Source organism: Salmo salar, chromosome 17, assembly GCF_965601325.2.
Source record: "Salmo salar chromosome 17, fSalSal1, whole genome shotgun sequence".
Classification (NCBI taxonomy): domain Eukaryota; kingdom Metazoa; phylum Chordata; class Actinopteri; order Salmoniformes; family Salmonidae; genus Salmo; species Salmo salar.
Window position 1 is genome coordinate 29,486,012 of NC_138307.1, and position 16,461 is coordinate 29,502,472.

A 16,461-nucleotide genomic window follows, 5' to 3' on the forward strand; every position below is an offset into this window, starting at 1 on the left:
CTTTGCCATGCAAATGAAGTGAATTCCCCAAAAACATTTACACTGCATTTCAGCCCTGCCACAAAAGGACAAGCTGACATCATGTCAGTGATTCTCTCGTTAACACAGGTGTGAGTGTTGACGAGGACAAGGCTGGAGAACACTCTGTCACGCTGATTGAGTTTGAATAACAGACTGGAAGCTTCAAAAGGAGGGTGGTGCTTGGAATCATTGTTCTTCCTCTGTCAACCATGGTTACCTGCAAGGAAACACGTGCCGTCATCATTGCTTTGCACAAAAAGGGCTTCACAGGCAAGGATATTGCTGCCAGTAAGATTGCACCTAAATCAACCATTTATCGGATCATCAAGAACTTCAAGGAGAGCGGTTAAATTGTTGTGAAGAAGGTTTCAGGGTGCCCAAGAAAGTCCAGCAAGCGCCAGGACCGTCGTCTAAAGTTGATTCAGCTGCGGGATCGGGGCACCACCAGTACAGAGCTTGCTCAGGAACGGCAGCAGGCAGGTGTGCGTGCACCTGCACGCACAGTGAGGCGAAGACTTTTGGAGGATGGCCTGGTGCGCAGGAAGGGCAGCAAAGAAGCCACTTTTCTCCAGGAAAAACATCAGGGACAGACTGATATTCTGCAAAAGGTACAGGGATTGGACTGCTGAGGACTGGGGCAAAGTCATTTTCTCTGATGAATCCCCTTTCCGATTGTTTGGGGCATCCGGAAAAAAGCTTGTCCGGAGAAGACAAGGTGAGCGCTACCATCAGTCCTGTGTCATGCCAACAGTAAAGCATCCTGAGACCATTCATGTGTGGGGTTGCTTCTCAGCCAAGGGATTGGGCTCACTCACAATTTTGCCCAAAAACACAGCCATGAATAAAGAATGGTACCAACACATCCCCCGAGAGCAACTTCTCCCAACCATCCAGGAACAGTTTTGTGATGAACAATACCTTTTCCAGAATGATGGAGCACCTTGCCATAAGGCATAAGTGATAACTAAGTGGCTAGGGGAACAAAACATCGATATTTTGGGTCCATGGCCAGGAAAGTCCCCAGACCTTAATCCCATTGAGAACTTGTGGTCAATCCTCAAGAGGAGGGTGGACAAACAAAAACCCACAGATTCTGGGGGGGGGGATGTTTTAATCTATTTTAGAGTAAGGCTGTAACATAACAAATAGTTGGAAAATTGGAAAAAGTCAAGGGGTCTGAATACTTCCAGAAGGCACTATATATCAAGTCATTTGTCACCTAGTACAGCCAGAAGAGGAGTGGCCACTGCTCGGAGCCTGGTTCTTCTCTAGGTTTTTCCTAGGTTCCTTCTAAGGAGTTTTTACTAGCCACTCTGCTTCTGCATTGCTTGCTCTTTGGGGTTTTAGTCTCGGTACCTGCACCCTCAGAGGAGTCAACAAACACCGGGAGCATCCATTTTTCAGAAAGAAGGCAGAGAGGAAGCCAAAGCCTGAAACCTGGAAGTGCGTTTCTGTCAACCTCATTTAGGTGTTTCTTTTACACCTTATATGTTAGGTTAGGGTATCTGTAAAGCATTTTGTGACAACTGCAGATGTAAAAAGGGCTTTATAAAATCAAATTGATTGACATGTATATCACACCAACTGACTGGTTCTTCTGATGTTGTTCACACAGGAGACCATGTTGAGACATTCTCTACATCCAGAGATCAACAGCAGGAAGATCACAGAGCTAAGAGGTCTCACCACCTACGTTGCGAGGAGATTTTCCAATTCTATCAAGCTAAAAATAAACAGACAATGTAGAATCTTTATCCCTGCTTTGACTGTGGGAAGAGCTGCAAAATGTCAAGGGATCTGACAGTTCATCATTCAACACTGGAGAGAAGCCCTACTCATTTAACATTTACATTTTAGTGATTTAGCAGACGCTCTTATCCAGAGCGACTTACAGTAGTGAATGCATACATTTCATACATCATTTTTTTTTGTACTACTCCTGTTCTGACTGTGGGAATATTTTCTCTCATCAGAGCAATTTAAGAACACTCCAACATATACACACAGGATAGAAGCTTCACTCCTGCTCTGACCGTTGGAAAAGTTTCTCTCAACATGGCCACTTAAAAAGACACCAACCTATACATAAATGTGAGAATCCTCATCTGTTCTCTTACTAGTGAAGATTAAAATCATTCCATCACTTAATTCTCAAGAAATTCTAACACACTCTATTGTAATCCTATAGTTTCTCATTGTGAGAGAACTGTGCAGAGGAAAGGGAGCATTATAGAATGTTAGCCGCTTTACTTTACTGATCAGTGTGCACCTTGTCAGTTTTGGTGTGTTTTGTTAGCTTCTACTGTAAAGATATTGAGATGACCTTGGATTTGTCTTTAGGATTGAATATCATCTATGAAGGTGGTACTGCTTCCCTCTTCAGATTTTGTGGGAATGAGCTGGTAGACACAACATATCAGATAGAGATGTTGTGAAGATCAGTTTTCACCATTCATTTGGGTGGATACCTTTTGTTTATTAAATTGAATTTAAACTAGATTAGTTATTTTAGTCATTAATGATGAATATGTTTGGATAACTTACATGAATTTGTACTGGTCAAACTATTCTTCTCTTTTGTATAACGAATTACCAAAAAACAATGTTTCAAGTGACATATTTGCTGTTTTTCTGAAGCTGAACAAGACAGGAAGTTGAAATGAGCATCACAACATATTCTCTAACATGTTTTGTCAGCATAAGCAGCTGTGAGACCTGCTAGAGTACTGGAACTTTATTGATCTACTGAATCATTGTAGTTTTGGGGTTCTTTACAGTAAATATAATGCTTTTGTTTAATTCATGACTTTCAAATACATATCTGTATTTATCTACTCAATACATGTCACCACACCTCTACACATTGGGACAAGCCAATTTGCTATTCACCAATATTCTCTAAATCAAATCAGTGATGACTGTTTAACAGTCTTATGGCTGTATATGGATAAGCAATGTCAGACCGGGACAGGCTAAGATGCAATAGATAGTATAGAATACAGTATATATATATATATTTATATGAGATGAGTAATGTAAGATATGTAAACATTATTAAACTGGCATTATCTATGTGGCCTTCCACAGAGACCATCTACAATGCATATGTAATGTTTGAAAAACTTAGACATTAAAACAGACACCCTTTAGTTTTTTAAAACCAGGTTTATTTGTCTTGCTAATCAAGTTCACTTTTATATTTGACATGCTTCAGCAGTAGTTAGTCCATCAGTCCAATACATGTCGCTATTGCACTACGGTAGTGGGAAACAGGAAGTTCCGGGTAGCCTGCCACCATTCTTCGGAATAAAGAAAACGACAGAACAGTGTGGTGCGTTTCGCTTTATTACTACAGGTATGTAATAGCACGTTTAAACTGTCTAATATCGAAAGAACGTCATAACCTATTAGATAACACATCCTTCAAGATATTATCACGTTTGGGAAAGGTTTTGTGTAATGTTTCTGTCAAACCGAGTGAGTGAAGAACGTGATAAAAAATATTTTACAAGCACACGGAGCGGGGTCCACCACACGTTCATTTGTGAGGCTTTCCAGGTTCATACAGTACAAAAACGTTGTGGAAAGTTGCAGATAGAAATTCCCTGAATAGAACTGACATGATTCCTTAGAATCAGAGGCATGTTTGTTCTACATAATTCATTTATATCTGAATGTGGCCAACGTCTCCGTCCCCCTCCTGGAAGCAGCCCTGGTACCCGCTTGTCCAAAGCTATGTGAAGCGAGACAGATTAGCCACAATAGTAGAATTTGCGGTTCATCCTCAACATAAAAGTCCATCATTGAAAGTGATGCAAACTGATACAAATTAGTGGAATCATTTCAAATTTGGACTAGGCAACGCTAAACATGGTTAGAATGTTGTTACTTAATTTAAAATTGAGAAGAATGGCGCCGGAGTAGATGGCTGCAGTTTTATGGTTTTCTAACCAATTGTGCTATTGTGTGTTTTTTGGCATAATTTGTGTGTAATCTGCCTCTACCCTCAGTCCTTTAAGCCAACGTACAATCATTGGATGACAAAATAGACGAGCTACGATCACAAATAAACTAATGTCTAATGTTTCACCGAGTCGTGGCTGAACGATGACACAGATAGCATACAGCTGGCAGGGTTTACGCTGCATCGGCAAGATTGAACAGCTGCCTTTTGTAAGACAAGGGGTGGTGTCTGTGTATATTTGTAGCCAACAGCTGGTGCACGAAATCTAATTTTAAGGAAGTCTCAAGGTTTTGCTCGCCTGAGGTAGAGATCTCATGATAAGCTGTAGACCACACTATTTACCAAGAGAGTTTGTCTATATTTTCTGTTGCTGTCTATTTACCACCACAAATCAATGCTGGCAGTAAGGCTGTATAAGGCCATAACATGCTCATCCAAAGGCAGCACTCCTAGTGGCCGGAAACTTTAATGCAGGAATGCTGAAATCCGTTCTGCCCCATTTCTAACAGCATGTCACGGATGCAAATAAACCTAATCTAGATCACCTTCACTCAACACACAGAGACGTATACAAAGCTCTCCCTCGCCCTCTATTTGGCAAATCTGACCATAATTCTATCCTCATGATTCCTGTTTATAAGGATGTGGCAGGGCTCACAAAATATTACAGACTACAAAAGGAAGCACAGCCGCGAGCTGCCCGGTGACATGAGCCTACCAGACGAGCTGAATTACTTCTATCCTCACTTCGAGGCAAGCAACACTGAAGCATGCATGAGAACATCAGCTGTTCCAGACGAATGTGACCACGCTCTCCGTAGCCGATGTGAGTAAGACCTTTTAACAGGTCAACATTCACAAGGCCACAGGGCCAGACAGATTACAAGGACGTGTACTCCGAGCATGCACTGACCAACGGGAAAGTGTCTTCACTGACATTTTCAACCTGTCCCTGACTGAGGCTGTAATACCTACATGTTTCAAGCAGACCACCATAGTCCCTGTGCCCAAGAACACTAAGGTAACCTGCCTAAATGACTACCAACCCGTAGCACTCACGTCTGTAGCCATGAAGTGCTTTGAAAGGCTGGTCATGGTTCACATCAACACCATTACCCCAGAAACCCTAGACACACAACAATTTGTATACCGCCCCAACAGATCCACAGATGATGCAATCTCTTTTGTACTTCACACTGCCCTTTCCCACCTGGACATAAGGAACACCTACGTGAGATTGCTATTAATTGACTACAGATCAGCGTTCAACACCATTGTGCCATCAAAGCTCATCACTAAGGTAAGGACACTGAGACAACACCTCCCTCTGCAACTGGATCCTGGACTTCCTGAAGGGCTGCCCCAAGGTGGTAAGGGTAGGTAACAACACATCTGCCACGCTGATCCTAAACACGGGGGCCCGTCAGGGGTGCGTGCTCAGTCCCCTCCTGTACTCCCCGTTCACTCATGACTGCATGGCCAGGCATGACTCCAACACCATCATTAAGTTTGCGGAAGAGTGTGCAATGCTGTCATCAAGGCAAATGGTGTCTTTGAAAAATTTCAAATATAATATATATTTTGATTTGTTTAACACTTATTTTTGGTTACTACATGATTCCATGTGTTATTTCATAGTTTTGATTGTCTTCACTATTATTGTACAATGTAGAAAATAGTAAAATAAAGAAAAACCCTTGAATGAGTAGATGTGCCCAAACTTTTGACTGGTACTGTGTATATTTATATATTTTTATGGGTTATTGGAAATGATGCAGACAATTACATTGATGGAAGCCACAATCTATCTGCAATATTAAAGCTGATCTTCCACCCCCCAAAAGGTATAATAGTAATAAACACACTAGACAGCTAGTATAATGGCCTTTGGCTAAAACGTTGCTTGCGGTACACAGACTGGACATCTGGTATGATGGTCTTTGACTAAAATACTGCTAGCGGTACCAATACCGTGTGAGACAAACTGATCATTCATTTTCTAGAATCAATGTTCATTGATACTCCCGTTTTAGTAGTGTAGCTCTGCTCTCAATCTGAGTAGTTGAGACATAAAAAGGGTATTGATAGAAAAGGTAACTTCTCTATTACAGTAAAATAATGTCTCAATGTGTTTTGGTGTCCATATGAACCATTCTTTTGGACCAAACCACAAATGTAAATAGCTATTTTAAACCGCTTGCCAGAGAGGAAGATGTGATCTCGCAACTTTGCTGACATGAAAGTCAGGGGGAGGTGCTTGGTGTGTGTAAGTCATAGAGAAAGAGGCGAAGCAAGAGGTTTCACTCTCGCTAAATTCTGTCTAAAATAAGCCCAATGCGTTTCTATGGGTTTGTTTTGGACCTAAGTTTGTTGCCTGCCTTCCGCCTTTGGGACAACGACTCCCATTGTTAGGGTGGAGACATGCATCTTGTCATTATATACAGATCTCTGGTGTAAATGGGAAGGTGCACACGGCACAGAGGAGCGAAGGAGACGAGACCAAAAATACAATTTGACAACAAGCGGACATAAACACTCATAAAAATGAAAGTAAATACAGGGATTTGGAATGTCGCGCAAAATAATTCTATATATCGCCCAGCCCTGAGTATAGTAGAGTATAATGTACTGTATTGTACCTTACTTTACTCTGTTGTGTACTCAAGACGTCTTTTCAACTTTCAATTAACTGATTTCAACGTCCAGAAAATACTTTTTTAAACGTCCAGATATGACTTTTCAATTTTCATTCATAACCTAAAATGAATCTAACTTCAACGTTTGGAGAAATAAGTATTTTAGACGTTTTTTTGCTTACTGGGACTATTGTAGTTCATAGGAGGAGGAGGAGGGCGGCAGAACAGCCCGGACCGGCCTGTATCTGCGTCAACCATAGAGATGGATAGAAAACTCAACCTCTATGTAACCCGTTTTACCATGGACATTGTCATTGAGGGTTTCCACCATTTTAAAGTAGTCAAATGGATGGGGATTCCAATGAGTTAGGAGCAATCAGCCAATTATTAGTGCCTTGTCTTCTTCAAATTGGGTGCTATGGTTTGTAAATATTTAACACCGCCATCTAATGGCCAATAACTGAATGACACTAATTGGTTCAGGACTCCAGCACTGCAGGTGGCGCTAACTCTGTGGTGTCAACGGACTTCCGCTCAGGCAGTGCATGAGAGAGACAATTTCAAGGTTGCACTACTGTTTTGAAGCAGAACCAAATGATTATCACTTTTCTACATGTGTAATAATATTCAGACACATTCAGTTGTTTCCATCTTATCTATAAATGTTACTATGGTGTGAACGAGAAATACAATTGGAGTTAAATGGTTCAGTGAAGACAAGGTTATTCAGGAAAATAGTACATAATGCTGCCTAAAACATACTGCAACCTTGTAGTAAATAGTTTGAGTAATTTATGCATTTATGTGAATTTAGGAAATATACTATAGGTTAAGTGCACTGTAATTTAAAGTGTGCACTTTGTCTTATGTGAAATGAATAAATTGTTTGTTTTCAAAGTTTAGCTAACTGATCTAATATAATTTTTTGAGAATAAAGTACCAGAACTGTCAAGACAATAACTTTTTTGGGGGCCATTTTCTCTTCATTACTACAGGCCAACTCCGATTATGTCTGAGGCCGGTAACATCAAAAGTGAGGACAAACCCAACCTACAGTCACTGGGTCCTGATTGTGACAGTGGAGCCCAGTTTGCACTGCAGGATCCAGAGATGGCATCAGTGAAGCTGGAAGACTGCAGTCAAACACTGGAGCTGAATGTCAACATTAAAGATGAAGAAGAGGAGGAGAAGATTGAGGAATCTGTTTATGATGGTAAGAGCAGGTTCTATCTATCTATAAGTTATCTTCATAAGTTAGACCTCCATAAGTTATTGATAGGTTTAATTCTGTAAATCTGACATAACACATCCTTGAACAAGTTCTATGAAATGAGTCTGTGTAGTTACTAACCCTTGTGATAGTGAGAGGAGGATGATATGAAATGAGTCTGTGTAGTTACTAACTCTTGTGATAGTGAGTGGAGGATGATATGAAATGAGTCTGTGTAGTTACTAACCCTTGTGATAGTGAGTGGAGGATGATATGAAATGAGTCTGTGTAGTTACTAACCCTTGTGATAGTGAGTGGAGGATGATATCAAATGGGTCTGTATAGTTACTAACCCTTGTGATAGTGAGTGGAGGATGATATGACTCATAATATTCACCCTTTTTGCCCTCAACTGTTGAACAGCTTTTAGGGCCAACCCCATTTAGTCGACTGGTCAATTGTTTGGTGGATAGATGTTGGTCGACCAAGCTTTTTGTTGTCGAGCAGTGGCAAATATATCAATTGTTTATATACAGTACCAGTCAAAAGTTTGGACTCACAAATGAAAATATATTTTAGATTTTAGATTCTTCAAAGTAGACACCCTATGACTTGATGATATCTTTGCACACTCTTGGCATTCTCTCTACCAGCTTCACCTGGAATGCTTTTCCAACAGTTTTGATGGAGTTCCCACAAATGCTGAGTAGTTCTTGGATGCTTTTCCTTTACTCTGCGCTCCAACTCATCCCAAACCATTGGGTTGGGTTGAAGTCGGGTGATTGTGGAGGCCAGGTCATCTGATGCAGCACTCCATCACTCATAGAGGTGTGTTTTGGGTAATTTGCCTGTTGAAAAACAAATAGTAATCCCACTTAGCGCAATCCAGATTGAATGGCGTATCGCTGCAGAGTGCTGTGGTAGCCATGCGGGTTAAATGTGACTTGAATTCTAAATAAATCAATGACAGTGTCACCAGCAAAGCACCATCACAGCTCCTCCTCCATGCTTCACGGTGGGAACCACACATGCGGAGATCATCCGTTCACCTACTTTGCGTCTCACAAAGACAGAGGTTAGAACCAAAAATCTCATATTTGGACTCATCAGACCAAAGGACAGATTTTCAGCGGTCTAATTTCCATTGCTCGTGTTTCTTGGTCCAAGCAAGTCTCTTCTTCTTATTGGTGTCCTTTAGTAGTGGTTTCTTTGCAGCAATTCAACCATGAAGGCCTGATTGACGCAGTCTCCTCAGAAAAGTTGATATTGAGATGTGTCTGTTGAACTCAGTGAAGCATTTATTTGGTCTGCCATCTGAGGTGAAGCTGGAAGACAGGTACACCTGTTAATTGAAATTGCATTCCAGGTGACTACCTCATGAAGCTGGTTGAGGGTATGCCAATAGTGTGCAAAGCTGTCGTCAAGGCAAAGGGTGGCTACTTTGAAGAATCTCATATAAAATATATTTTGATTTCACTTTTTTTGGTTACTACATGATTCCATATGTGTTGAGTAGTTTTGTTGTCTTATTATACAATGTAGAAAATAGTAAAAATAAATAAAAACCCTTGAATGAGTAGGTGTGTCCAAACGTTTGACTGTTACTGTGTATATAAAACACGTACAGGAGACATCTGTCTGATTCACACCTGTCTGAATGGACATCTCTCTGATTGGATCTGATACTATTTCTAATTTCCTTAACTCATCGTCACTTTGGAGTTTCTCAAATAAAAAAATGTTCAGCTCAAACAGCAAGTGAGCGAAGTCTGTTTCTACAAAAATTCCAGTTCTCTACCTTTTGATAACCACTCAGCATGAAAGGGGAAAAAATGTAATGCATTGATCTGGTGGAAACGTCTTATCCCTTGTGCAAATAGCCTACAGCTGTGTCTGTCTGTCTGGAGCTCGCTGGCACGGGAAACTCTGAGGGCCCTAAATATTTTATACAATGTTGCAAGTTTGCTAGCACAGGCCAGACCAAATGAATAGTTGATAGAATGTTTCAAGTTTCTTGCAGACAGGCCATGTGTAGCCAATTTGATATCTATTTTCATCAGGATATTATCTACCTGCAGACTGAGATTGTTTTTATTTGTTGGCTTTATGTAAGCTAGTTTTGGCAATATTAGTTACTTTTAGATTTGTATCATTTTTATAGAATTTTGATTAACTACATGACATTGATTTGAGATATGAAGACTTTATTATAAATGAAATGAAACTGTTCCATGAAAATGTGCATATGAAAATCATAACTGGCACCCAGATAAATAGAAATGGTACGATAACCTGCCACTCCAAATGGAAAAGGTTGCCAACCGGCAACGTCAGGAGCATAACGGAAGGCCAGCAGCAGCGGGAGGAGGAGAGTCGGAACAGATTATTTTACTTCTGGTTAGGCGATATTGATCTCTGGCTGCCTCTTGAGTAATTTGTGTCTTAATTTTTAATCGCAGTGCTTAAAGCGTCAGACAAGCTCAGTAGCCTCCATATAGTTGATTTTATTTCAACACACATATATATATATATATAATATATGGAAAAATCAACATTTTAAAATTAAAACATTTTGACTAGGGAACGATTGGTCGAAATAAAAAAAGTCGACTCGGTCGACCAGGATAATTTTTTTTGTCGGGACAGCCCTAATAGCTTTATTCCCTGTATTGTACAGCCTACTGTATATGAAGTCATATGTATATCTCACCAACTGACTGGTTCTTCTGATGTTGTTCACACAGGAGACCATGTTGAGACATTCTCTACATCCAGAGAGCAACAGCAGGAAGATTACAGAGCTAAGAGGTCTCACCACTGCCCACATTGTGAGGAGATTTTCCCAATTCTATCAAAGCTAAAAATACACCTACAAATACAGACAGGGGAGAAACCGTATTCCTGCACTGACTGTGGGAAGAGTTTCACAACATCACAGGCTCTGACAGTTCATCGGCGAGTGCACACTGGAGAAAAACCTTACTCCTGCTCTGACTGTGGGGAGAGTTTCTCTCATCAGAGCAACTTAAAAGCACACCAACGTATACATACAGGAGAGAAGCCTTACTCCTGCTCTGACTGTGGGGAGAGTTTTTCTCAACAGAGCAGCTTAAAAACACACCAACGTATGCACACAGGAGAGAAGCCTTACTCCTGCTCTGACTGTGGGAAGAGTTTCACCTCATCAAGCAGCTTAAAAAAACACCAACATGTGCACACAGGAGAGAAGCCTTACTCCTGCTCTGACTGTGGGGCGATTTTCTCTCAACAGAGCAGCTTAAAGTCACACCAACTTATACATACAGGAGAGAAGCATTACTACTGCTCTGACTGTGGAAAATGTTTCACAAGATCAGTTGAGCTGAGAGTTCATCGGAGAACACACACAGGAGAGAAGCCTTACTGCTGCTCTGACTGTGGGAAGAGTTTCTCTCAACAGGGCCACTTAAAATGTCACCAGCGAATACACACAGGAGAGAAGCCTTACTACTGCTCTGACTGTGGGATGAATTTCTTTCAACAGAGCGGCTTAACGTCACACCAACGTATACACACAGGAGACAAGCCTTATGCGTGCTCTGACTGTGGGAAGAGTTTTTCAAATCAGAGCAACTTAAAAACACACCAACGTATACATAAAGGAGAGAAGCCTTACTCCTGCTCTGACTGTGGGAAGTGCTTCACAACATCAACTGAGCTAAAAGTTCATCAAAGAAGACACACAGGAGAAAAGCCTTACTTCTGCTCTGACTGTGTGAAGAGTTTCACCCGATTGGCTACCTTAAAAACACATCGATGTATACATAAAGGAGAGAATTCACATCACTTCTCTCAGACCAGCTAAGATTAAAGTCACTCCATCAATTAATCATCATCTCATAAAAGAAGTGGCAACAGTGAATTTGATAACATTAAGAAAGAGTAACACACTATTGTAATCCTATTGTTTCTCTTTGTGAGGGAACTGTGAAGAGGAAAGAGTGCGTTATAGGATGATGTCTTTGGAAATTCTATCCTTTTTTTAATGCGCCATTTGAACATGTGTTGATGGTGGGGTGGTGCTGGAGATGATGAATATGAAGTTGAAACATTTTAGAAATGTCCCTTTAACCTGTTGGGGCTAGGGGGCAGTATTCTCACGGCTGGATAAAAAACGTAGCCGATTTAAACTGGTTACTACTCTTGCCCAGAAACGACAATATGCATATAATTAGTAGATTTGGATAGAAAACACTCTAAAGTTTCTAAAACTGTTTGAATGATGTCTGTGAGTATAACAGAACTCATATGGCAGGCCAAAACCTGAGAAGATTCCATACAGGAAGTCCCCTGTCTGACAATTTGTTGTCCTTCTGTTGCATCTCTATCGAAAATACAGCATCTGTGCTTTAACGTGACATTTTCTAAGGCTTCCATTGTCTCTCTAAAGCCGCCAGAAAGTGGAATGGGGTGTCTGCTGTCTCTGGGCAAAGTACAACAGCTCTGTTTGTGAGTGGTCAGCCTGGGGACAGTGAGACTGAGATGCGCGTTCACGAGACTTCTCCATTTTTTTTCTTTCATCCTTTGAATGAATACAACGTTGCCCGGTTGGAATATTATCGCTATTTTACGAGAAAAATAGCATAAAAATTGATTTTAAACAGCGTTTGACATGCTTCTAAGTACGGTATTGGAATATTTTGAATCTTTTTGTCACGAAATGCGCTCGCGCGTTACCCTTCAGATAGTGACCTGAACGCACAAACAAAACGGAGGTATTTGGATATAATAACTATGGATTATTTGGAACCAAAACCTACATTTGTTGTTTAAGTAGAAGTCCTGGGAGTGCATTCTGACAAAGAACAGCAAAGGTAATCCAATTTTTCTAATAGTAGTTCTGAGTTTAGTGAGCCCCAAACTTGGTGGGTGTCAAAATAGCTAGCCGTGATGGCCGAGCTATGTACTCAGAATATTGCAAAATGTGCTTTCGCCGAAAAGCTATTTTAAAATCGGACATAGCGATTGCATAAAGGAGTTCTGTATCTATAATTCTTAAAATAATGATGTATTTTGTCAACGTTTATCATGAGTAATTTAGTAAATTCACCGGAAGTATTGGGTATGCTAGTTCTGAACATCACATGCTAATGTAAAAAGCTGGTTTTTGATATAAATATGAACTTGATTGAACAAAACATGCATGTATTGTATAACATAATGTCCTAGGAGTGTCATCTGATGAAGATCATCAAAGGTTAGTGCTGCATTTAGCTGTGGTTTGGGTTTTTGTGACATATGCTTGCTTTGAAAAGGGCTGTGTGATTATTTTTGGCTGGGTACTCTCCTGACATAATCTAATGTTTTGTTTTCGCTGTAAAGCCTTTTTGAAATCGGACAATGTGGTTAGATTAACGAGAGTCTTGTCTTTAAAATGGTGTAAAATAGTCATGTGTTTGAGAAATTGAAGTAATAGCATTTCTAAGGTATTTGAATATCGCGCCACCGGATTACACTGGCTTTTGACTAGGGTGGGACGCAAACGTCCCACCCATAGAAGGTAAGGCAAAAACAAAAGGAGGGTGGTTGGTCGGGTGGATACATAGGTCAGCATATAATATGAACGTCTAGCAACCCAACCATTTCACGTTCGAATCTTATCACGGACAACTTTTGCATTTTAGCTAATAAGCACCTTTTCAACTACACTACATGACCAAAAGTATGTGGGCACCTGCTCGTCGAACATCTCATTCCAAAATCATGGGCATTAATATGGACTTGGTCCCCCTTTTGCTGCTACAACGGCCCCCACTCTTCTGGGAAGGCTTTCCACTAGATGTTGTAACATTACTACGGGGACGTGTTTCCATTCAGCCACAAGAGCATTAGTGAGGTTGAGCACTGATGTTGGGCGATTAGGCCTGGCTCGCATTCGATATTCCAATTCATCCCAAAGATGTTCGATGGGGTTGAGGTCAGGGCTTTGTGCAGGCCAGTCAAGTTCTTTCAAACCGTTTTCGACAATCCATTTCTGTATGGATGTCTATTTGTGCTCAGGGGCATTGTCATACTGAAACAGTAAAGGGCCTTCCCCAAACTGGTGCCACAAAGTTGGCAGCACAGAAGAAGAACTAAGTTGCCCGAACCATGAAAAACAGCCCCAGACCATTATTCCTCCTCCACCAAACTTTACAGTTGGCACTATGCATTGGGGCAGGTAGCGTTCGCCTGGCATCCACCAAACCCAGATTTTTCCGTCTGACTGCCAGATGATGAAGCGTGATTCATCACTCCAGAGAACACGTTTCCACTGCTTCAGAGTCCAATAGCGGTGAGCTTTACACCACTCCAGCCAATGCTTGGCATTGCGCATGGTGATCTTAGTCTTGTGTGCGGCTACTCGGCCATGGAAACCCATTTCATGAAGCTCCCGACGAACAGTTCTTCTGCTGCTGTTGCTTCCAGAAGCAGTTTGGAACTCGATAGGACAGGCGATTTTTACGTGCTTCAGCACTCGGCGGTCCCGTTCTTTGAGCTTGTGTGGCTTACCACTTCACGGCTGAGCCATTCTTGCTCCTAGACCTTTCCACTTCACAATAACAGCACCTACAGTTGAACAGGGCAGCTCTAGCAAGGAAGAAATTTGACGAACTGACTTGTTGGAAAAGTGGCATCCTATGACGGTGCCACATTGAAAGTCACTGAGCTCTTCAGTAAGGCCATTCTACTTCCAATATTTGTCTATGGAGATTGCATGACCATGTGTTTGATTTTATACACCTGTCAGCAACGGGTGTGGCTGAAGTAGCCAAATCCACTATTTTGTGTGTATATATAGTGTACTTTAGCATGTTAATTAACATTTGCAACAACAAATTGGAATTTGTAAAATATCATACGTATCGCAAATTCGTAACATATTGTACGAAATGTAATTCATACTATACATCTTAGGCCAATGTATCATACTAAATTGAGTGGTATGGTTTTTGTAACATATAGTACGTTTTGCTCTGACACCAATTTCTCCCTCTGCAGTTCTCTGTGGGAAAGAGCTAGTAGACACATGTATCAGATAGAGATGATCAGTTTTCTGTGGGAATGAGTTAGTAGACACAACATGTATCAGATAGAGATGATGGATCAGTATCCTGTGGGAATGAGCTAGTAGACACATGTATCAGATAGAGATGGTGTGATGATCAGTTTTCTGTGGGAATGAGTTAGTAGACACAACATGTATCAGATAGAGATGATGTGATGATCAGTTTTCTGTGGGAATGAGTTAGTAGACACAACATGTATCAGATAGAGATGATGGATCAGTATCCTGTAGGAATGAGCTAGTAGACACATGTATCAGATAGAGATGGTGTGATGATCAGTTTTCTGTGGGAATGAGTTAGTAGACAACATGTATCAGATAGAGATGGTGTGATTATCAGTTCTCTGTGGGAATGAGTTAGTAGGCACAACATGTATCAGATAGAGATGATGGATCAGTATCCTGTGGGAATGAGTTAGTAGACACATGTATCAGATAGAGATGATCAGTTTTCTGTGGGAATGAGTTAGTAGACACAACATGTATCAGATAGAGATGATGTGATGATCAGTTTTCTGTGGGAATGAGTTAGTAGACACAACATGTATCAGATAGAGATGGTGTGATGATCAGTTTTCACCATTAGTTTGGGTGGATTCTTTTTTACTACATAATGACTTTTGTTTAATGATACGACTACCGGTTTATTAAATTGTCTTTTAAAACTAGATTCATTATTTTAGTCATTGATAATTAATGCATTTGGATAACTGTAATGAACTTAATTGATCTGCTAATGAAAAATAAACATTGTACATGAATTTGTGCTGGTCAACCTTTGTTTTTTGGGTTATCTATACAGAAAATAATGTTTTTGTTTAATTCATGGCATTCAAAATAATTTACATGTTTATTTTCTCAAAACATGTCACTACACCTTTACACATCACCATGGGGACAAGCAATTTGCTAGCCACCAGTATTTGCTACAATGCACACAAATAGATGTTTTGCAGTATAAAGGACTTACATATGTTTCTTATTAAATAACAGTTCAATAAAATGATATTGTGTGCAATGAAACCGAGTGTATTCATAATTTTGTTGAATTAAAAGTACTTACAAATGTTTGATTGTGTGCACTCGCTGTGTGATCTTTCATAGAACTCACCAGCATGTGGTCCTAAAGACTGGAAAGGAGTTGAGCCATCCCTATGGAGAAAGAATATGGTTTGGGATGAATCCAGAAAATAAAGTCTGAGGTTAACACAGGCTTAGGAGATCTTACACTTTTTGTTCTACGAGATATCAGTCATTTAACATGACCTTTAGGAATTATGAAGCTTTTATGTGATACATAAATGTATCAAAATGCAAAAAAAAGTGATGTTAGCTGATGAAGATTAACTCATAGAACAAAACGTATAAGATCTCCTAAGCCTGTGTTTACCACAGACCTTCTTTTAGTGCCTACAAAAAGACCATTACCATTGCTCTCGATTGCTTTGCGGCATGATCACTGAGCGTGCATTCTTCTTGTTTGGTGTTTATTGGTGGTGTTCAGACCAATGTGAAAGGTACATCACTGCCACCTTCTGGGCTG

The 16,461-nt window shown here is 40.5% G+C and overlaps 1 protein-coding gene across 3 annotated transcripts in view; it reads left to right on the forward strand.

Moving 5' to 3' along the window:
- Positions 1-15,679, forward strand: part of LOC106575793 (uncharacterized) — a 34,825-nt gene extending 19,146 nt beyond the window's left edge. Inside the window, exons 1-4 of one of the 3 annotated variants that reach the window (XM_082964416.1) lie at positions 3,309-3,376; positions 4,627-4,811; positions 7,617-7,834; positions 10,576-15,679. In XM_082964416.1, coding sequence (XP_082820542.1) covers positions 4,810-4,811; positions 7,617-7,834; positions 10,576-11,675 — 1,320 coding nt within the window. In that variant the 5' untranslated portion in view covers positions 3,309-3,376; positions 4,627-4,809 and the 3' untranslated portion in view covers positions 11,676-15,679. The other 2 variants (XM_014152480.3, XM_082964417.1) reach the window with 2 other exon arrangements.
- Positions 15,680-16,461: the final 782 nt, after the last annotated feature.